Source organism: Octopus sinensis, linkage group LG7 (assembly GCF_006345805.1).
Source record: "Octopus sinensis linkage group LG7, ASM634580v1, whole genome shotgun sequence".
Lineage (NCBI taxonomy): Eukaryota > Metazoa > Mollusca > Cephalopoda > Octopoda > Octopodidae > Octopus > Octopus sinensis.
The window spans coordinates 39,269,372-39,294,371 of record NC_043003.1 but is presented as its reverse complement, the minus strand read 5'-3'; the positions used below and the strand labels follow the sequence as shown (position 1 = coordinate 39,294,371).

The window sequence follows — 25,000 nt, the reverse complement described above, 5'->3', positions numbered from 1 at the left end:
CCACATAAGATTTTCTTATTAAGATTTATCTGCAATATATTGTAGAAGTATCTTCTACAATACGCAAAATATTTTAAACAATTTTTTAATACAATTCCTAATAATATTTCATTATAAAAATATAATAGGATTTTATTTTTTACATGAGGGTCCAGTAGGGTAAAATAGGAATCAAATGGCGCTCCATAGGCAGAAAATAGTTGAGAACCACTAACGTAGAGTATAGATGTAATTATAAAGGATGAGGAGGAGAAGGAGGAGGAGCAGGGGAGAAGGAGGAGGTTGGTAGTAGGGGATAGGAGGTAGGAGGAGGAGAGGAAGTAGAAGGAGGAAGAGTAGGGAGAAGAGAGGAAGTAGGAGGAGGAGTTAGTCGATGATATGTCTCTGAATCGCTTGTTCGATGACATTTCGCCATCTATTGAGGTCTTTATTTGTAGAATATCGCTTACCTTCTTGTATTTGTCCCATATTACTTCTAAAGCCAGAAACAACAGGCTACATGCCAGTCCAATGCCAAGTACTATGAATGTTCCAGATAAACTCTCCACGCTGAGACCTTCAGAGTTTTTCACCTTTGTTTCCTCAGCCGATTTAGGCCACCACTTCCTTTTCAGGTCTTCTAGAACAGATTTCTGCTGCAGCTGAAGAATGCTAAAAAAGCAAAAGAGCAAGGTATGAATGATGTTCTTTGAAATATCAGTTCTGTTCTGAATTCAAGCCTTTTACTAACAAAATGAAAAGGAATAGTTTATTTAAGTCAACAAGACATTTACAAGAATTTGTGAATACAGGAATGCGATTTAACCTACCCATATGTATACTTGCGTGAAATGGCATATCGTTTGATGTATGTAGTGTGGCTACAGAAGCGAAGAACACATCAAATGTGCTATACTCTCGGCAATACAGTCGAGAGTAAATACATGAGAGATCAGAGTATAACCAAACGTACTCCTATGTGCAATATCTGTATTGATCCCAAAATTTCAATTTGCTAACCACATGGCTATTATATCCCTTGTTTGTTGTTTTTAGATTATAGATTAGTTGAAAATCTTGCCTCCTGGATAATATCGGCTTCGATGATATCAGTTAATCGAGAGATGTCCATAGTTTTATGTATAATGTAGAATCTCGTGCAGAAGGATGCCCAACATTTTTAAGATGAACATTTGAAAACTGCGTATTTTGTCCACATGAAACCATTGGTAGCACAAATAAAGAAATATTTATCTGTGTGTGTGTGTGTGTTTGTGTGTGTGTGTGTGAATAAATATATATATATGCATAACATACACCTATGCTAATAAACACACATTCACACGCACATACACGCGCGCACACACACATACATGCGCGCGCATACACACACACGTACATATCTACTGAGAGTGAGTGAGTGATGAAGAAAAAGAAACAAACAAAAAGGGAAAGAAAGAAAGAAAATGATAAATAAATTGAATGAGAAAAATTAATATAGCAAAATCAACCCAATTCTTACTGTTTTGAAAATGGATCTACAAGTTCTGAGTTCTGCTTGAAAGCAAAAGCATAAGGTCTTGAGCTGAATGGGTTGCCGATGCTCGTGAGGTCGTTGTATTTCTTTGTATAATACTCAACAATTGGAGATTCAGTGATGTACGCAAAATTACCGTCTCTTACTCTTTGCAGTCCTTCTGACGAATTTGCCACCATACCGTTGGCCTGAATGCGTTTCCAGATGTTAGCATTTTTCTCGCTAACTGGATAATTCCAAACTGCTAAATTTCCTTCAAAATCTCCACCAGAACCGTGCTTGAAATTCATTTTCTTCCATTTCGTGTCGAAGAGGTTCTCAATTTTAGCCATGCGTTCAAAGTAGCGCATTGTAGAGCTGTTCACCATTACTGAGAAGTTGATTTCTGTCTGAGCTGCGAGATCGTCAAGTGAGCTTAGGTCACTTGTGTAACGACGTGCGGTGAGGAAGGCGGCCAAATTAGCTGTGAAGGTTGACATCATTATGATGCAAAAGAACCAAAAGCCTGCTACGAGGACTCTTGAAGAGAACGAAGACGGCGGGTCACCTCCACCTGTGATCAACAAACAATAGATATGAACGTATTAGTGTTTTCTTGACAGACGAAAGGGATAATATTGAGATGATTCAAAGCAACGTTGAGCAATGGGGTACAGTGGAGAACAGTTGAGAACAACTTGCAGCAAACTTGGACAGTGAAGTGAGATAGTGACGCAGAATAGCTGAAGACAACTGAGAAGCGGAAGACAGTTTAATACAGCTGAAGACAACCGGAGACAAAATCGGGGAATGGAGAACGATATAGATACCTAAAGATAATTGAAGACAAAGTTGAGGAGTGTAAGGTAATTGGAGATAAAGCTGAATAGGGGAGGACGGCGTAGGGAGTTGATGGCAACTGAGGACGAAATTAGATTATAAAGGATAATGTAAGCAATAATCTAGGAGAGGAGCATTTTTTGGTTCATTGGAGACCTGCATATTGTTACAGAAAATGTTCCTATCGAATAATAGTGAGTCAATGGCCACTGGAAAGTAAGAACAGAGAGGAGATTGAAAAGATCAGACATTTTGAGGATGAAGGACTATGTGTAGTAGTTAGCCTGGAGTGGATGGGTAACAGAATAGGGTTGGTGAGAGGTGGAGAGACATATGAGCTGGTATTGATTGAGTGTAAGTGGCACGAAACTTCCGTCTCCGAAGTACATATGCTCCGGTTGATGTAGCCGAAGAGGTAGAAAGAGAAGACAGTAAGATTATTTATCGTAGGTTGGAGTGAGTTGGTGACAGACGTCATGACAATTATTCAGTTTTCCTTTCTTTTGATGCAATCGGAAATGACTGTTTATATAACAGCAGCACCACCTCGGATGCGGGAGCAATATTTCATGGTGAGTTTTATGTGAGCTTTGTAGAAAGTTCGTAGTATTTGCGGTCTGAAGTTGATTTTGGTTACGAAGAAGACCGAAGGCATGCATTTGGCAAGAGAGATCCTCAGTGGAGCCTGGCATTCGTAGAGAGCTAGGGTTCTAGTTGTATAATGTTCATGTTTAGGAAAAGGTACACTAATATTTTCGTGATATGTATAGTTGACTTCATGTTTGTACTATTGAAGACATAGGACTGATATCATCTTATACAAGGATGTTTTTGGAATTCACTGTTCATGGCGTCAGTGTCGGTTTGAGAGTGATGGTTTCAGAGAAAAGGGAGATGAGAGTCTTCATGTGAGTTTTTATGTTGCATGGGAATAAGTCTTAGAGACAGAGCTTCAAGAGAAATTGAAGGTGTATTAATCTTTGCGTAGACATGGGATTTGCTTACTATGACGGGGAAAACAGAATTCACACCTGACTTGATGGTATTGTGTATGCGTGAGAGAGAGAGAGAGAGAGAGAGAGAGAGAGAGAGAGTGAGGAGAGCTCCAGTAGTACACACTGTGACAGTGCAATCTGACAGGAAGCTTTTGAACTAAAAGGCGAGGAACCATTGAAGCCTATAATTGGGCAATTACTCTGATTAGATTTGATCGCCAGACCCAGTCGAATGCTTTGTTGTTGTCCTGTGCAATAAAACTGTTTTCATACTTGCAGAAGTCAGTGGAATATAACTGAACAATAATTAATTTATTAAATAATTTTCTATACTCTAATCAACATCAATGAACTTCTGTTCATTGATTTTTACCCAATATCAATTACTAGTATCATGCAAGCCCCACATCTTATTTCTCTCTTTTTCATGACCCATCTCTGTTATCTGAACTGCACTTTCTATTCCAGATTCACTCAGAAAGTTGGTGCCTGTACTTAACGTTGAATTCAATTTCCCAGCCACCCACCACTTTCAGCAACAAAGTCTTCCATTTATTATAATTTGCAGTCACCGTTTCTCATCCCTATAAGCACTTCTGCTATGTCCACTACTCTCCCAGATTCAACAACCACCAAGTCTTTTCGCTGTTGCTGTCGATGCTGTTTAACTCCGGGTAAGCTCTAATCAGAGCTAAGGTCAAAAGCTTTCTAACTGAGATCATCTACCTCTGCCTGTTTGTATATCGGGAGCAACAATGTCAAATATATGCTTTATTGAAGATGATAGCGTATTCGATGGATATTTACTTGACATTTCTAAAAGATCATGTGATTTTATAGAAGCTCTCAGTTTGAACTAACAATTTGTCGTTGTTCTGCTGTATATTCTCTTATGCATTCCAGGTATTTATCCCATCTCCCTTTTCTCTGAAACCATCACTCTCAAGTATTTTTAATGCATGCAACTCCGCTTAGCTGTAGCAATCTTCGTATACTGACGTCGTTGGTGCAAGTAATGAATGGTGTGCAATTCTGAATAATATCTATTAGTTTGTATCCATCCTCGCCATAAAATTGGCCAACAAACTGATTCTACAAACATTTTTGATGTCTTTTTCTTTTACCCCTATTTCCTGCTTACCACTGTCTCAACATCTATTGAGTAATCTAAACAGGTTTACAGGTTTCATGTCGTATGCTAGCACTTCAAACCGACCTCGATCTCTCTGGAACTTCATGTCAGTCATGTAGATATAGCTTCACTATATCTACATTGCTTCCTTGAAATAAAATGTGCTTCACTTCTGACCTATCTTTAAGTGTTATACCGGTGAGTGACACCGCACTCCTAAGTATATTTGCCATTCTTATATCCCTCACATATGAGTCCACAACCACAAAAGACTCAAGTGTTTCACTCGCTGCTGTATCGCAGCATTAGAGACGAAGAATACAATTTAAAACATTTGGAGTTATTTGCATCCCACTAACCACAAAATGACCGCTAAGGAAGTAAAGGCTGTCCTCTTGCATCACACCATCTGTATTCGCTTATCTATTAAATTGCAGCAGAAATATATGATACTTTGATAAGAGAGTATCTTCTAGAAGATAAAAGGATGTCCTCGCGCATCTCACAGCTCTCAGATATAAGAGATTTGTTCTTCCCAATCACATGATCCTAGGTTTAGTCCCACTGTGTTAAACCTTGGGCAAGTATCTTCTATTATAGTCTCTGCCTGACCAAAGCCTTGTAAGTGGCTTGGTAGACGGAAACTGAAAGAAAACTGTCGTATATGTGTGTGTGTGTGTGTTTGTGTATATTCTCCCCTCCCACCACTTGACAACCGGTGTTTGTTTGTTTACGCCTCCTTAACTTGGCGGACCGGCAAAAGACACCGATAGAATAAGTCCCAGGCTTAACGAATAAGTATTGGGGCCGATTTGTTCGACTAAACCCTTCAAGGTGGAGCCCCAACATGACCGCTGTCCAATAACTGAAACATGTAAAAAATAAAAGATAGAAAGATAATGTGAGTTTGGGAGTAAAAAAGCGAAGTAAAAAAGAACTGCGGAGCTATTTTGGTTGGGGAATATCAAACTGACACATATCTATATCTCAAAAGCTATGGAGAGCTAAAGAAACTAAAAGTATCACTGTTTTACTCACCTGACTGTGTCAAGGACCCAATCACGAACCACATACTTTCCTTCATATTAAAATTCCTTTGCTCACCATTCTGGTCAACGTTGGTGAAAGGACTGAATCGGTCAAACATATAAAGCAGGATACTAGTAGTAATAAGAACGGCCACCAGGCATAGCCATACGTCCAGATGAAAGACGTCGAGAAAGTAAAATAGTTTCGTTTCTTGAGCTTTCTTCTTAATCAGGATCTGGATACCAGCGAAGTCGTAGTAAGGTAAGGTGAAGTCAACGACTGCGTCCCGCTCTGTTGTCACTGACAATGAACCGACAATGACGTCAGCATCCTGGACGGAGACAAAGAAGATAGCAATGAAATGTTGCATAAAATTATCTCCCTTACTGACAAGGTCGCAAAAGTTCTGTATTGTAGGGCGAGCCAACAAATGAGATATTCCAAACCAGCCAACATTCAATTCTTTAAAATAGGGCGGCTTTAAATAGGTGGATCAACTTACTAAAAATAGCAGTCAAAACTCCTTCAGATTACATCCTACTGTTTTAAACAGAGAAAGACATGGGATAATATAGTCTAAACATAAAGCTGGATAGAATTACTGAAACAATGAAAATCACCAGCGGGACCCGTGAATATTTTACGGAATGAATGGTAAACTTATAGGGTTATTTCTGAAAACTTTATCCAAAAGACCTGAAAGCGTAGCCTTTGTTGTGTCTGTATCAAAAGATAGTCGCTCATCTGCTAATCATTGAGAAGTAAAGGAAATTGGAATACGATGATTACTTAATGCACTTTACATATACACTTTATAAATTTATGCACAATTTTATAGATTTAATACACAACACTCTCCCGCTTTCTCTCTCTCACTCTTCGCCTTACCTTCTCTTTCTCTCTCCTTTTTCTTTCGCTCTTCGCCTTTTCCCTATAACTAATCACGTTAAAGCGTTACAGGTGGGTTTAGTAACGGAGACAAAAAAATAATTTAAATTACACATTTCACTCACCACCACCTCTCTCTCCCTATCTCTCCACCGCCCCATCTCTCTCCTCCCCTCCCGCCCTATCCTCATCCCCATCTCCTTCAATTAATCTCATAGAAGCGTTACGACGAAGAAACAGGCAGAATTATTATAAGATAAGGTCAGCTCAGTCACATATGTGTATACATGTTAATACTATTGCATCTTCGAAGATTGAATCTTTATATTATTTCTAGTGTTTTCCGCTAATTGTAGTTAATTGGGGCCAGATGTTTGGTTGTCATACATTTATATCTTCGCTGAATACATAGCTTTATTTTATTCGCACTATAAACCGACGAGCTAGAAGAAACATTAGCGCGCCAGACAAAATACTTAGCGGCATTTACTTTGGCAGCGAGCTGGCAGAATCGTTAGCACGCCGGGCGAAATGCGTAGCCGTATTTCGTCTGCCGTTACGTTCTGAGTTCAAATTCCGCCAAGGTCGACTTTGCCTTTCATCCTTTCGGTGTCGATGAAATAAGTACTAGTTACGCACTGGGGTCGATATAATCGACTTAATCCGTTTGTCTGTCCTTGTTTGTCCTCTCTGTGTTTAGCCCCTTGTGAGTAGTAAAGAAATAGGCATTTACTTTTCTGAGTTCAAATTCCGCCAAGGTCGACTACACCTTTTATCCTTTCGAAAGCACTAAAATCAATGTAATTGTTTAGTTCCCTCCCCCAGTTGGCTAACCCTCTCACCTTCTCTCACTTATAGAAGAAACAATTATTTCAATGAAAATATAGCCAATATACATGTAAGTCTAACTTTTAAACATTTAAAATTTACTTTAAAGAAATTATTCAATTAAAAAAAATATAAAGATAACTATCTGGCGTCGAAAAGGCCGGAATCATCGTAAGGTCTTGTAAGGTAGAACTGAATTCAATTTAATAATATATTGCAAGAGAGGCATCGACATACAGGGGGAGAGAGACGGGGGCGATAAACACAAGGGAAACACAAGGGAAGAGAGACGAACCGATAAACACTAAGGATTTACAGCTATGCACACGCAAAAAACTTTACACATGTAAGCATTCACACAACCACTTACATTCACTAATATAATCATATACATATACTTACATACACAGACACACACACTCTCTCTCTCACACACACATATAAAAAAGAACCGTACATCCAAACTCAGACTTACACACCTAGAAGCACATACATATATATTCTCATGATCATTCAAACGCTCGTATATTCACATGCACTCATACACACACATACATCCCCAGAGCCCATAACACACATCTCAAAACACATAGCCATATATGCATACATCTACACACTCAACGCTCAATCACAGAAACAAACAATTACATACACAAACAGTTATATAACCACACTGATACACACACGCATACTCACATGTACATTTACATCAACATCCACATTCACACACTAACACAAAGGAACAGACACACAACTATACACGCATACACACATACACGCACCAACTCATTCACTCACTCACTCACTCACTCACGCTATCTCTCTCTCTCTCCACGTACTTATACATAACCACATGACCATATAACCAGACGTGCAGACTGGCAGGCTTACAGACGTACAGCTTACTTCCGGTATAGAGACAAGATAGCATCTGATTCCCATCTGTTTGTCTGTGTGCCTGCCGAAACCATATCAACACTTCCTTTTATTACCCCACGATCATATGTACCTCTGACGTAGCAGATTGTTGGGGCGAGCTTGTTGGCAAAACAAACCATCGTATCACACCCACGTAGGTGTTTGAGGTGAATATACGTACACAGATAAACTTTTTCTAAGAAGGGCATACCAACTTAAGTAATTTTACTTTTATTCATTTTCGACATACGTCAGTCGGTGTATCCGTTTGCCTATCCATCCGTTTCTGTTTCTCTCTCTTTCCCTTTCATTCTCTCTCTCTCTCTCTCTCTCTCTCTGCATATTTATATATATATATATGTATGTATGTGAGTGTGTTTATGTTTGTATATGTATATGTATGAGTATTCATCCATACAACTAACCATCAGTTCATCCCTCCATTCATTGGACCAGCCAGCCGCAACTCACGTATACATACATGCATACAAGCGCGCGCGCACACAATCATCTATCCATGCACCCATCCATCCATCCATCCATCCATCCATGATGGCTGCCCCCTCGTTATCGAGTATGGCCATTGCACGAAGCTTAACTGTTATTGGTGCTGTGATCGAATGTGACTTTTTAGCCCAGCTAAAGATCTACAATGTCTTGTACAGAATTGACAGCTAAAACCTTTACCAGCAGTAGCCGGCTGTAGTTGTAACTGGGCTTCATGTACCTTTGCATGTCGTTTAAGTCCTCCTGCCGAATTACACGCTCTTCCAAATGCCTGGCAGATATGATTAGTATGGTGTGTAACACCACCACCAGTGGCCAGGTTGTCACTCATCTGTCTCGCTTTATGACTACGAAGATGACTCTTGAGTCCAGCTTTACTGAGGCAGGGTCGTGCACAGATACTGCATGTCAGCATCGTAGGAAGACCCTTCCCATCTGGAAGTGTAACAGCGATGCCCTTCCTGAAATCCCTCCTTACTTTCTCATGCGCAACCCGAGATTTCTCAGAAGTAGCTGTCCCCTCGTGCACAATCCTTCTCCACCTGCTACGATCAATAGCTATGCCCTCCCATGTGTCAGGAGAGATGCAAGCATCTCTTAAGGAAGCCTTCAGCAAATCCTTATATCTCTTTTTTGGTTTATGTGGGGGTCGTTCTCCTTTAGCTAACTCTCCATAAAGAGTTGTTTTGGCATCCTTGAATCCTTCATCCTGACCAGATGACCACTCCATCTGAGCCTTTGCTTTAACACAAGAGCTTCTATACTTTCGCACCGAGAACCTTCTAATATTTCAAGATCACTGATGCAGTCCTCCCACTTAATGCCGTAGATCCGTCTGAGACACATCTGATAGAAACGTTCCAGTTGTTTAAGTGGTATCGATATGTGACCCACGTTTCGTAGGCATAGTGAAGAGAAGGGAGCACACATGCCTTGCACACCTTTATCTTTGTCTTTCTGCATATGTCTCGCCGATTCCAGATGCGCCTTTCTAGCCTTCCGAAGGCATCACTGGATTGCAGTCATGCTGGAGCACCTGTAATTATTGGGACCCTGGGATATATAACGCACTGCCTAAATACCAATCTTGAGAAATTAGGCTTCTCAAAACCAGAAAGGAGAAAGCTAATTCAAAGACTATAGATCGAATCTATCACTGGAACTGCAAAAATATGTAAAACTTAGCAGATGTTTATCATTTAAATATATATGAGCATGTCTAGATATGTAACTATTTGCATGAGAATACATACATAAAACATACAAATCTGCACATACATACATACGTACACAAATACATACATACATACATACATACATACATACATACATACATACATACATACATACATACATACATACATACATGCATGCATACATACATACATACATACATACATACATACATACATACATACATACATACATACATACCCTGAAGGAACCTTGGATCTAGGTTAGAAACTGGTTCTTTCTCTATTGAATCCAAGTCTAATCACAATTTGCTTTCTAGAAATGCCAATTAAATATGTCCCAAATAAACGTAGAAAAAGGAACGACGCACTTACTAAGTTTCACATATAATGAAAACAATTCTGGATGGTCATGGCTGGAACGTCTCTGAACGTTTATCTGCTGGATTTTGAAAACATGAACCAAGAGTCGTCATGTGTACTACGTAATTACCAGAGGTTAGCGGAGAGATAGAAAAGGTGCTTGTTGTTTAAGTGAATGTGTCTCTCATGATCAGATCATATTTGGTTCGACTTTACTCTTTGTACTACCACGGTATATAAACTAGGTATTACTTGTTACTTAGTCCTAAGCTAACTCAAATCTAACAAATCTGCAATCAAAAACATTTTCAATCATGGTTACTGGGCATAGTATAGCTGCAATCATATTGTCCAACGTGCATCTTCATTTAAGTCAGTAAGGTGGTATTTGAGAGAGAATTTGTCGTTATAGGCGCAGGCGTGGCTGGGTGGTTAGGAAGCTCGCTTTGCAACTACGTAGTTTCGGGTTCGGTTCCATTATGCGGCACCTTGAGCAAGTGTCTCCTACTATATCGCCGGGCCAACCAATACCTTGTGAGTAGATTTTGTAAACGGAAACTACGTGGAAGCTGTCATATATATATGAATGTGCGTGTATGTCATTGTATTTATGATTTCCCCCTTCTCCGTAACTTAGCGTTTCAGAAAAAAAAGACCGATATTATAGGTACTAGACTTAAAGAAAAAATAAGTACTAGGCTCGAGCTGTTTGATTGAGAACCTTTAAAACAGTGCTCCAGCATGACTGCAATTCAGAGACTGAAATAAGTAGAAAATAAAGATACAAAAAGATATAGATTTTTAACAGTTATCACCGTAGATGTTGCTTCTGTTGGGGTCTTTTCAATTGGCTCTCTTCCTTCAATTGTACATTGACAGAAGTGAACGAGCTTATATACCAAAGTATAAATGATATAGAATAAACTCATTTTAGGTCTTAATGAAGTCATTAGGACTTAATGAAGTTATTCAGTAGATCTTCACCTTACGTAATTATCTAAATTCATTGGCCCACTTTGATTATTTATTTTAATATTTTGTAAGTACGCTAAATTCTACTAGCTAAAACTTTTTTTGTTTGTTTTTTTTGTTTTTTGCCTGAGGGCAAAAATCACAGATCAATCAGTTTTTAAGTCACAATGCTTTTTAATGAAGTTTAATACGAATGAAACATATCCATTTCTGATGTCAGATGACACCTATGGAATTAAAAATCTTTGTTGAAATGATTTAAAACCACGTAGTAAACATACAAGCATAGCAAATTTCACTATTTCTTCGTCGCATGAAAAACAATAATCAACTTTAATCGATTTTCGAACCTTATTAGATTCTCATCAGAAGTGTCTACATCACTTGACCAATCCCAGAAAAATAAGTTGCAAATCTGTTTATATGCATAACCCCAAAGAACTGGAACTAGTAATTCTTAATTTCTTATTAACTGTTTTCTGTTTTACATAAATCAGCACTGCTGATGATTTAGATAAATACAGTTCTTAATTTGATTTAATTTGATTTAATTATGTTACATAATTATGTAATTATACATTTACATTTGGTGATGTTTATCTTAACGAAACAGCTGTTGATCATAATTAGAATATGAAGTATATGTGAAATCTGTGATTTTCTGCAGTCGCTCTTGAGGCTTATTTTAGTCAATTATATATATATACATAAAAGTCCGTCCCATTTGGACTTACTGCAATGCATCGACCTGTTATTAATTGTATTAACGAGCTGTTATAAATTACTGTGGCTTCATTCTTTGTTGTTTATACATAATTTCTCTCTGTAGCTACATATATACATACAAACATGCATACATACATACATACATACATGTGTGTGTGGTGTGTGTGTGTGTGTGTGTTGTGTGTGTGTGTGTGTGTGTGTGTGTGTGTGTGTGTGTGTGTGTACATGTATATGTATGTGTACATGTACTTTATGTGTGCATGAAATACACATATTTCATCTAAACATCGTAACTGTCTTATAGAGAGTGATGTCAAATAACTGGATGTTTTCTTCGCTAACATGATGTATTTACTGCGACCTATAAAGATGTTTGATAACTTCTATCTGTCTCCAGAGACAGGTATAAGTGGTAAGTGGTATAAACCATTGTGTTGATGGACTAGCACCAAAGTTTTCGTCTTTATAACATGTATCTCAGTCAAGACAAACAGCTTTGCCACTCCCATCCTACTGTGCAAGCGATGCACTTGAGATGAAGTGAGGCCAGAAAGGTAAGATAATGCATGAAGTATCAATTACACATAATTTCAGTTGATCATCACAGAACGCTTCATTACCATGTATGTATGTTTATGGTTCCTATTAACAGTTTGGTGACTGCGCAAGCGAGCTATAAGTGCCTTGACCTTGACACTGCGATGCCGATTGTGAGATGAAGCCGTTAGGGCTGAAAGTTTTGCATAATTACTTCCTTCAGAAGTAATTAGACTATATATATGATGATGGATATATATTGACTGAGGGGGTTAGAAATAGAGATAGATAGACATAGATAGATAGAGATAGATGGATAGATAGATAGATAGATAGATAGATAGATAGATAGATAGATAGATAGATAGATAGATAGATAGATAGATAGAGATAGATGGATAGATAGATATATAGACAGATAGATAGATAGATAGATAGGTAGAGAAAGAGAGAGAGAGAGAGAGAAAGAGAGATGAAGAAAAGAGAGAGCGAAAGTGTGAGAAAGAAAAAGAGAGAGGGAGATAAACATAGAAATGTAGAGGAAATAAATGAGGAGATCTGTGCGCGTGTGAGCGTGTGTGTGTGTGTGTGTGTGTGTGTGTGTGTGGTGTGTGTGTGTGTGTGTGTGTGTCTGTGCGTGAGCGTGTGTGTGTGTGCATGTGTGTGTATGTGTGTGGTTGTAGCTCACATACTTTTCTCGTGTAAATAACTATTTGAACCAACTTACGTTCCAGCTGTGAAATCGCTAAATTAAGACGTTTACGTTAAATGGCTGAGTATATAGTTTTACATGTAACTACAACAGAAGTACTTATAACACAACTTGCTGTTTCACGTACGAACACAGTTTGAGCATATACATACATACATAAATACATACATACATAAATACATACATACATATATATATATATATATATATATATATATATATTATATATATATATATATATATATGTGTGTGTGTGTGTGTATGTATGTGTATATATATATATATATAATATATATATATATATATATATATATACGTATGTATGTATATGCGTAAGGATATGGGGAGAGAGAGGAGGTGCAGCAGGGAGGGGGCAGAGTGATGTTTTAAAACCATATTAAACAATATCTGATAAAAGAAAACTCCATAGTAGAGTTAATTATACACATATATGTAATGTATAGATGTAAGTATATATATGCACATGCATACATATATGTACATATAGTATATGTATATATAAATACATATACTCACACGCTTATGTATACATGTATGTATGTGTGTATGTATGTATGTATGTATGTATGTATATATATATATATAATATATATATATATATATATATATATATATATATTGGCCTGCTCGCTTAGCCAGCGAGGTGGCGTCATTTGAAGACTAAAACAATGCGAAGCGCATTGTGATCAGCGATTTAGCAACATCTGATAGCCTGGTCGGTCAAAATAAAATCAAAAATATATATATATATACATCTATATATATATATGTATATATATATATAGATATGCATTTAAATATACGTGTATATTTGTGTATATGCCTTTGTATTTGTGTATAGATGTCTGTGTATATCCATCTATTTGCTTCTATGCGTATGCATCTTCGACTGGTGTATGTATGCAGATATCTGTACGTATATAACTATTTGTGTGTATCTGTGTGCATATCCATATGTCTGAATACGTATCTGCTAATGTATACCTTTGTATCTGTGCATATGTGTGTTTACGTGTAGACGTGGATGTGTGTGTATATCAGTGGTTGCATGTGAATGTGTATATATGTATATCGTTTTACGTGTTTATATATGTGTGATGTGTGCTAGTATGTGTGTTTATATGTTCGACTGTGTATATGTGTACGTCTACTAAATTTATCTTAGAGTGTCGTATATAGTATACTAGCATCTGTATGTAATGCGTGTGTATATAGTCTGTCTGAATATATACATATCTATGCAAGTGCATGCGTATGTAACTCAGAGTATGCATGCCCGTATGTTTAGTATATGTCCTGTATGTAAATGCTTGTATGTATATTTAACGATATAAGTAGGCGTGTGTGAAAGTGAGAGACAGATAGCGTGTGTGTGTGTGGGAAAGGGAGAGAGAAAGAAAGAAAGAAAGAGAGAGAGAGAAAGAGAGAGACAAAAAGAGAGAAATAGCGATATAAAGTGTGACCTAGTTAACCAGATGATATCAATAAAAAGATATCAAACACAGCTGTGTTTTTAACTACTGCTGTATAAACCTCATATCAAAATGCCATTTGATATCTCTCGTATATGTTACTATACTAATTTTATATCGTAATTGCATTTTTTTTTTCAAAAATAAATTTAAGCTTTTATTAGTGCTGTTGTTTAGTCCACGATAAATCTTGATTAAACAAGGCAAAATCTTGACTAATCAAAGGCGCTCCAATTCCGTATTTTTCCTATGTACAGATAACCCAGGATCACGTTATTTAGCGTGACAGTAGGTTGTGACATAAAGGCGATGTAGCTGCTATTTCTAACTGGTTGAGTTATAACATAGAGACTTCCTTGCTCACATGTATATGTTTTGTTGTGTTTGATGGTAGTGGAGATGACGGAGGTGGTAGAGAACGGATCAAAATGTTCCATAGTATTTAGCTACGACCTAAGTTCAAATATTAATGCCAATGTTTATTTCACCTTAATCCTTTCATCCGATAAACTAAAGAACCACTAAAGTCTTGGAGGAATGAAATCGACTGCATCACTTCCCCAGATGTGTGTTTTAATGCCGAAGTCTGAAATTACTTAAAGTGCTGAAAATAGTAGAATAGACTGGTGGGTTAGCAGAATGACTAGAACGTCACGCAAATACTCTGAACACATTTGTGTGTGTGCGTATGTGTACAGGTGTGACGTGGCTGTGTGGTAAGAAGTTTGCTTCCTGATCACATGACCATATGATTTCAGTGGGCCCCTTAGGCAATTGTCTTCTACTATGACTTCGGACCGACTAAGGGCTTGTTAAATTGTTAGTTTGTAATTTAGCGGTTCGGCAAATGAAACAGATAGAATAGATACCAGTCTTAATAATAAATTAAGTACTAGTGTCGACTTATTTGACTAAACCCTTCAAGGTAATGCTCCAGCTTGGTCGCAGTCCAATGACTGAAACGAGTTAAGAATAAAACATTATATATATATGTGTGTGTGTGTGTGTGTGTGTGTGTGTGTGTGTGCATACAGACAAACACACTCGTATATATGCTTGTATGTGTGCGTGTAACATAATGACAGAAATATATGGAAGATCTTACATATGAGCAGTATCGACCTTTTCAACACTCATTAACTGCTCCATAATCCATACAAACAATAAACAACAAAGAAAACAGCAGAGACAGATAGATAAATAAATAGATAAATAAATAAATAAATAAATAAATAAATGAATAAATAAATAAATAAATGTCATATCTGACCCCACGTAGCATTTGTCCGATGCAACCACCCCAGGTATTGTTTTTGAACAGTGTGCCGTAGTTCTTGTCAGCACATTCACTGATGGTATATTCGAAATGGGTCATATTGGACACTTTCTCAAACACATCGATTGTATAACCTGAGAAGGTACCATTGTGTAGTTCCACAAACGGGGGTTCCTGCAATACGAGAGAAAGTAGCAATAGAAAAGTACAATAAAAATAGAGACAGCAATAAAAAGAAACGGTAATAACTTTTTTTACAACGATAGATATTCAAGATATTTTTTTTTATTACGCGTGTACAAGGAGCAGGAATGTGTAGTCGTTTAAATGGAGCTCTGCTATCATCACCAACAACACAAACACTACCACTGCCACAAGCACCACTTGAAATGAAGTTGTTATTCTGATGCAATGATTCATATTTTTACAGAGTCTCAATACTCTTATCGTTTTGCAATATTGGTTTTATAATCAAGGCAGCGAGCTGGCAGAAACGTTAGCACGCCGGGCGAAATGCGTTGCAGTATTTCGTCTGCCGTTACGTTCTGGGTTCAAATTCCGCCGAGGTCGACTTAGCCTTTCATCCTTTCGGGGTCGATAAATTAAGTACCAGTTGCGCACTGGGGTCGACGTAATCGACTTGATCCGTTTGTCTGTCCTTGTTTGTCCTTTCTATGTCTAGCCCCTTGTGGTTGGTAAAGAAATAGGTATTTCGTCCATCTTTATGTTCTAGGTTGAAATTTCGCCGAGGTCGACTTTGCCTTTCATCCTTTCTTGATCGATAAAATAAGTACCAGTTGAGCACTGGAGTTGATGTAATTGACTTACCCCGCCCCCGAAATTGCTGGATTTGTGCCAAAATTTGAAACTTATATTGGTGTTATAATAGTACAGCGATAGTGTTCTCAGAGTGCACAGTGGGCTACTGCGTAGACATAGACAAAAGAAACATCTAGTTTTCCAAATGAATAGATATTTAGACTTTCAAAACAACAAATAATTAATTCACCAAAATGAATAAATAAATAAACCTAGGCTTACACCAATATTCAACAAATTTTTACGAGAATTCGAATTTAATTAAAAGTGGAAAAATTTCATTTGAAAATAATTGAGAATTCAAGAAAAAATATTTAGTTGTTATTCTCAAACGCAAAATAACTACATATAATTTCAGTCGAAAAACGTCAATTTTGATGATTTTGGTGAGTTTCTTAGAGCATGAAACATATTTTTATTATTATTATTATTATTATTATTATTATTATTATTATTATTATTATTATTCTGAGTTCAAATTCCGCCGATGTCGACTTTACCTTTCATTCTTTCGGAGTCGATAAAATAAGTGCCAGTTGAACACTGGGATCGATGTAGTCGACATATCTCCCCACCCCCACCAAAAAAAATTGCTGCTTTTATGGCAAAGTTTGAAACCATTATTTTTTTTTCTAAGATTTGTTAAGGATCTCTGCGAAGAAATCAGAAAAAACTGCATTTTTAGGAATTTTAGAAGCAAGTGTAAAAACAACTTGAAAACCTTGAAAATCCCTATATCAAACCCTATATTATTTTGTAAGCTCACAGTAAAATCTGTCAGTAAAACATGAGTTTTAATATTAGGACTCTTCTAAGACGGCGATCTGGCCGAATTTTAGCACGCCGAGTAACATACTTAGCGGTATTTCGTCTGTCGTTACGTTCTGAGTTCAAATTACGCCGAAGTTGACTTTGCCTTTCATCCTTTCCGGGTCGATAAATTAAGTACCAGTTACTCACTGGGGTCGATATAATCGACTTAATTCATCTGTCTGTCCTTGTTTGTCCTCTCTGTGTTTAGCCCCTTGTGGGTAGTAAAGAAATAAGTCTTTCGTCTGCCGCAACGTTCTGAGTTCAAATTCCGCCGAGGTCGACTTTGCCTTTCATCCTTTCGGGGTTGATAAATTAAGTACCAGTTGCGCACTGGGGTCGATGTAATTGACTTACTCTGTTTGTCTGTCCTTGTTTGTCCCCTCTATGTTTAGCCCCTTGTGGGTAGTAAAGAAATAGGTATTTCGTCCGACTTTACGTTCTGTGTTCAAATGTTGCTGGGGTCGACTTTTCCTTTCATCCTTGCGGGGTCGATAAAATAAGTTCCAGTCAATAACTGGGGTCGATGTCATCGACATATGTTCTCCCCCGAACTTGTTGGCTTTGTGCCAAAATTTGAAACCAATATTAGGACTTCTCCGGTTTTAAAGATATAAGGCAAAATGTAAAACGCAAATACGAGAAAATCTGGCTTGACTATGAGTACTTCAGAATTTAAAAATATTTGTGTCTGCATTTAATGTCTCAGAAAGTTGAACTTATTCAACTAATGCTACATTTGTGTACTTAATCTACGACAAATGCTCTCAAAAACATCCAATTTAGAAGTACTGAAAAAATTCCTTGGAGTCAAAAATCAATGTTTAATAGAACTAATGACCCATGGAAGGTGTAACGCATACCAATTTTTTATCCATCGATCTTCGTCTGCAGATTTATGTAATCGAGGTTATACACGTTATTGAAATGTAATAATCCTTTCTATTATAGGCACAAGGCCCTAAGTTTTAGTGGAGGTGGTGGCTAGCCGATCACATCGACCCCAGAATTTCACTGGTACTTAATTTATCGACCCCGAAAAGATGACAGGTAAAGTCGACTTCGGCAGAATTTGCAGTGCAATAATGGTGTTAATGTGTATAGTGCAGTGGTAGTGTCACAGATCAGTAATTGTTATTGTAGGGAAATAATGTTATTGAAAAATTAGAGTAGAAATGGTGTTATAGTAGAGAAATAGTTTTAATATAGGGTATGCAGATAGTTATTATATTCACTTACAATTATTGTTATAGCTCTCAATTTTTTAAAGCGCCAATTGTTGCGGTGGGTCTCGTTCGGATTAAACAGAACCAGACCGGAAGTTCGATTCCAATAGCCAAACTGAAAACAACAAGGTAACAAAGACGAACTTGAGACATGTAAATGATGTATTTGAAAAAAGGCATATATGAGTGTATGTTTGTGTGTGTGTGTGCGTGTATGTGTGTGTGTATGTGAGTGTGCTTTTTTCACACACATTTATGATACATATACGTATAATATATGTATATACGTATATCAGAGTAAATGCGCTAAGCAGTGTTTACGCATAATCCCACTTTAGGTTAGTTGAAATATGTTTGTCACATATCTCAACTAACCTAAATTGTGAGTATATATATATATATATAGAGAGAGAGAGAGTATGAATTAGAGATAAAAACCACTATTATGCAACTCAAACAGTGATAGACATAAACCAATACATAAATAACTAATAATATATATATATATAATTTTTTTTATAAATATATAACTTATAACTTGATCTCAAAAAGTAGAAAATGAATGATAGATATATAATATAATAAGTAAAAACACTACGCACGTTTCATGGCTAGAATTAAATTCGAATTACAATTAAGTTTAAATTCAATTGAAATAAATTCGAATTAAAATTATAGTCAATCTTCAGGTTAATGATAATAGCTAAATAAATAAGCAAATAGAGTTAAACAATATTTATTTAAGAAATAAATAAAAAAAAAGAGAACGACTCTCCCAAGACACGAGAAAATATGCTCCAACATACGAACTCACATAATAAAGAATCTTGCAAACCAAATCCCAAAGCGAAATATATATATAAGAAAATGTAAAATTCTTGGTACAGTTAGGTACATTTGAGAAAGGAAAATAATGACTGGTAGTTCTAATTAATTTAATTTTTCAATAATATAATTTTACAGTTTGGTTTGTAGTTCTTGCAAGTTCTTTGTTAACTTCTGTGAATATATTTTTTAAAGAGCCCATGTTAACTTTTCTGGAGAACTTGCTCGCATTCGTCGGTGGCGATTGTTAAACTGATCTCCAAGCAACTCACTAGATCTACAAACCAAATTGTAAAATTATATTATTAAACATTAAATTGGTTAGAACTAATAGTGATGTCATTCTTTTCCTTTTTCATATATATATACACACACACACACCACACACACACACACATATATATATATATATATATATAATATATATTATATATATATATATATATATGTATATGTATGTATATGTATGTATATATGTGTTCGTGTGTTTGTGCTTGTCCCCTCAATATCGCTTGATAACCGGTGCTGGTGAGCCTACGTGCCTGTAATTAGCGGTTCGGCAAAAGATACCGATATAGTAAGTACTAGGCTTACGAGAATCAGCTCTGAGATCGATTTGCTCGACTATAAAGGCGGTGCTCCAGCATGGCCGCAGTCAAATGACTGAAACAAAAGAGTATATATATATATACATATATATATATATATATATATATATATATATATATATATATATATATATATTATATATATATATATATAGGTAAACAGTAAAAATAATTACAGACATGGACAAGAACATGAAACACCACAGAGACGACACAAGAACCACAGGACGGGACATTCGAAGCCCTCAGTCATCAGTCAAGAACCAGATCATCTTAGCAATTTCGGCTGATATATATATATATATATATATACATTCAAAATGTGACCGTGTGTACCGTTGGCGATTTTTCCCTCCGTCTTCCCTTCTTTGGATCTTTCCTTTTCCTATGTTTCTGACGAAGATCTCCGCTCGAAACGTTAAACCCTACTTCTTTCCTTCTTTCCTGGGCGTCCAATAATACTATACTTGTTCCACGTCCTCGCGTTGTTGTGTTTTCTCTTGGTGTTTTCATGTTTGGATTAACTATATATGTATATATATATATAGGGGACACCCTGTATATCTCTATATATTTCATTAGATATATGTAACCCTGTTCTTGAATGATGCTTGTTTTCTCGAACGAAGGAAATGGAACATGGATCTTCTTGTGACTTAATTTCAGAAAATAAATTGGACGAACTAAGTCAAGATAAATATTTTGTTCGGATACACATTACACATTACATAATCTAATGGTATACTACTAAACTTTGACACGAAATCACACACATACTCTTGTGTGTGCGTGCATGTGCGCATATGTGTGTGTGTGCATGTGTGTGTGTGTGTGTGTGTGTGTGTGTGTGTGTGTGTGTGTGTCCAGTCAACGTTAACATCCTGCAACTATCTAACCAGTCAGCATCTACACACTGTGTCTACCTACATATCATCAACACAATCTCTATCTATTAAACGTTTCTACATTTAAATTAAACCAAATCATATGAAATCGCCACTTTGTCTCACCTGTTCAGCGATATCAGAGTTCTTTAGATGATACAAGCCAAAAGTCACCTGGCGATGTCCAGTCTTGGAATCAAATGAGAATGGTCCGCTACATCCATAAAACTGTGTCTGTATCATAGAAGAGGAATTATTTTGGTTATTTCATTAGTTACTCCACCGCTCATATTACTTATGTCACGAAGAAATGACAATTAGCAATTATTATGCAAAGACCATCTAAAAATTATATTCACAGCCACCACCGCCCCCACCACTACAATAACAGCAAATTCTTTTTCTACTTTTTCCACAACCACCACAACCACTACTACTACTACTGCTGCTGCTATAACTACTACTACTACTACTACTACTACTACTACTACTACTACTACTACTACTACTAGTAGTAGTAGTAAGTAGTAGTAGTAGTAGTAGTAGTAGTAGTAGTAGTAGTAATATAATAATAATAATAGTAATAATAATAATAATAATAACAATAATAATAGTAATAATAATAATAATAATAATAATAACAATAATAATAATAACCATGCCCTGATGCAGTACCATGCGCTGATTTAGTACCAATTCCCTGATGTAATACCAGGCAGTGGCTCTCATGACTTCTGATCTTAACTGATTGGAAGTGTTATCATGTATATTGTTTTGTCTTGGTATAAAAGATGGGCTACAGCAAATACTCTGCTCTATACCACAGATCTGCTTGTCAGTTGTTTGACCTCAACCAGTTGAGCATGTTCCTTGGTGGCTGACGATATGTGCATCTTTGATCACGAGCAGAAGTAGTGGGGGAGCATTATAGCCATATGTTGAGAGGAATTCTTTGGGATTTGGATAATTCGCCTTTGGAAACATAGGTGTTGTGTTCAACATCCTTAAACAATCCTTATTCAGGGACCTTTTGAATGGTAGGGGCTACTTGACCTGAAGAAAATGCTAACTAGGCCCCACCTGCAAGGTCATGCGCTGTTTATCTTCATATGAGATCACCATGTCATGCACATATGGTTATGATGCATGTGCCTGATGTGCCCTTATCAAAGGGGTAAATGGGTATATTGGACTTCGTATATTTGCACCTCAGTGACACTTTGATGGCATGCACTGCTCACTCACTCGATAATAATAACAACAAGAACAACAATAATGATGATGATGATAATAATGGTGATGACGACGACAATGATGATGATTTCTATTAGTGGCCATAACGGCGCAAGACATTAAGAACTACATAAAAATCTCGAGGTTACGTAAAAGTTTAATGTCTGAAATAGCATTTTGGCATCTGACAGGAGATAATCTACCTAGATGAGGGTAGTCAAGTCCCTCTGAGCCTCTTCAGGCAAAGTGGACTATGTGCAAGTCTACAAATATTAGCTCTTCTTTTTTCTGTTTATTTTTCTAACTGCATAATATAAAATAATGGTGTAGGAGCCGGCGCAATATTATCTCGCTCGATGAGGAAAGATAATCCCTTCTGGGCTTCTTAAAGCAATCTTGTCTAGTGCTGTAACATAAACAGCTCCTGTTTCTCCAGAACAACCCCAGTTGTAATTGGCATACAACGACAACAACAAAAATAATAACAACAACAGTAGCCATAATAATAATACAACCATCACCATCCAAACCTTACTATTCCAACATTATTATACTCTTCACCATCACCAGACGTTTCATATTATCATGAAGCAACATATGTGTAAAACAAAGGGAAGGAGGTACTCACATCCACTGCTTTTTCCATGAATTGAACGGATGGTGCTACATCATGCATGGTGCAGCCACTAAGCGGACAGCAAATGTTCCATGGTTTCTCTTGTGCACTAGCGTCCAGAGACATTTCTTCTATTACCGTATCTATCAATGTCACACTATCCGCTAGGTAGGTTTCGTACAGCTGGAAACGAAAGAGAAACAATAAATTGAATGTAATATCCGTTTCAAAATTTAAACATTATACACCTTCTCCTCGACTTACGAACGAGTTCCGTTCCACCTGAGAGTTCGTAAGTCGATTTGATTGGTCGTATGTCGAATTTATATTTTTCAATACTATTTTCATTCAAACGCAACTGATGCTTGAAAACGACTCAGACACAGTAGCAGGTAGTGGATGCCTAGGTCTGAAGGCGGCCTGCGTTGCCAGATGCTGCCATAGTTATCGTACGCGCAGCTGTCCAACGTTCGATTACCGTCCGATTATTTATTTGTTTATTTATTTTGTGGTCGTGAATGCAGATGGTCGTAAGTGCGGATGGCCGTAAGTTATATAGATCGTAAGTCGAGGAGAAAATATATATGGAAATGGGAAGAAATAGAATGAAAAGTCATTTACGTTTCTCGTTTATATTCTTCTTCTGAAAGAAAAGATTAGCAATGAGAAAAAAACTTGAATCGCAAAACAAAATCTCAGATTCAATAAAAAATAAAACTATGTGCTCTACAGCATCTATTGAGCACTCCACTTTGATTTGGATCATACAAACTGACGAATGAATGTCATATTTACATATGTATGTAAGGGCTACTGTCTATTGCACATTCCTTTCACCCAGCATATCCTCCTTTACCGCCACCCCATCCTCATACTTCGAATTCCTTTCCCATTTTCTCCGAACAATTTCAACCAGAACAACTTAGCACTAACTTGCTCTTGCTACCACCCTATCCCTCTTTCTCCCTCTCTGTCCACCCCACGCTCTATTGACTCTCATATTTTCTACCTACTTCTGTATTCTTCCTCCGTCGTCAACCCATCTTCATTCTTTGAATTCTCCCTTCGCCACCCTTCAATTTAATATTCACTTCCCCACTCTCTCATTGTATCACCCCCTCTCGGTTCTATAGCCCCGACTATCGCCAACTTATAACATTTGTTGTCAAACCAAACAACGACCACCCCTCCGTACCCCTTCCCATTCATCACCCGACTCACCACTTCTACTTCTCTCAATACCCTGGTCACTCACCCCTCCCTCTCCTGCTCTGAATCTCCTATCTCTTCCTTGCTTCAACACTCCCGGCACACCCATTGAGCTGCCTACTTCCTCCCTCCACTTACTTCTATTGGCCTTCCTTTACATCCATTCCACCGTAAAATTTCCCTTCAATATGATTTGAAATGTTATTGTGTCATCCCATAAATAATGCGGTTTTTTCAATTGCATGACCTAAAATTCGAATGGGAGCAGAATAAACTACCTGCATTAACTTGCTTTAAAAGCAGGCAATAATTGTACCTAGTCTTTATTCTTAGTGTAAGTTTTGAAGACTGGAGTTCAATTATAACAGTTATTTTTTCAAAACTATAATGGAAATGACAAAGGAGCGTAATCAGCATATTTTGCTTTATGAGTTCAATAAAGGCAACATCGCAACAGAAAGTGCGATGAATATTAATGCAGTATATGGGGATCGAACAATAAGTGTAAGCCAGTGTCAACGGTGGTTCTAGATATTCCTAGCCGGAAACTACAGCCTAGAAGACGAGCCTCGTCCTGGAAGATCTGTAGGGCTCGACGAGGACGTCCTGCCAACCCTTGTGAAACAAAATCCTAGCGAGAAACTAGCAAAGAAACTTGGATTTGGTCATTCAACCATTCATCGACACCAGCGCTAGAAGAAAAACGACCATGTTAGGTTTCAAGACGAAATGTGTTCTTCCATCAGGATAACGATCAGTCACATACAGCAAGGATGACATTCCAAAGGCTGGAGCAGTTTGAATGGGAAACGATGCCCCACCCACTATATTCGCCGGACAATACCCCATCTGATTATAATTTATTT

General features: G+C 37.2%; 1 protein-coding gene across 2 annotated transcripts in view; it reads right to left on the bottom strand.

The window, feature by feature from the left end:
- LOC115214390 (ionotropic receptor 25a-like) overlaps positions 1–25,000 on the bottom strand; it is a 97,680-nt gene that overhangs the window by 1,419 nt on the left and 71,261 nt on the right. For both annotated transcript variants that reach the window (XM_036504719.1, XM_036504720.1), the window contains exons 7-13: positions 22,938–23,108; positions 21,203–21,310; positions 18,773–18,874; positions 15,899–16,078; positions 5,501–5,822; positions 1,502–2,069; positions 450–651 (exon numbers count right to left, since the gene is read on the bottom strand). In XM_036504719.1, the coding sequence (XP_036360612.1) occupies positions 450–651; positions 1,502–2,069; positions 5,501–5,822; positions 15,899–16,078; positions 18,773–18,874; positions 21,203–21,310; positions 22,938–23,108 (1,653 nt within the window). The remainder of the gene's footprint in view (positions 1–449; positions 652–1,501; positions 2,070–5,500; positions 5,823–15,898; positions 16,079–18,772; positions 18,875–21,202; positions 21,311–22,937; positions 23,109–25,000) is intronic.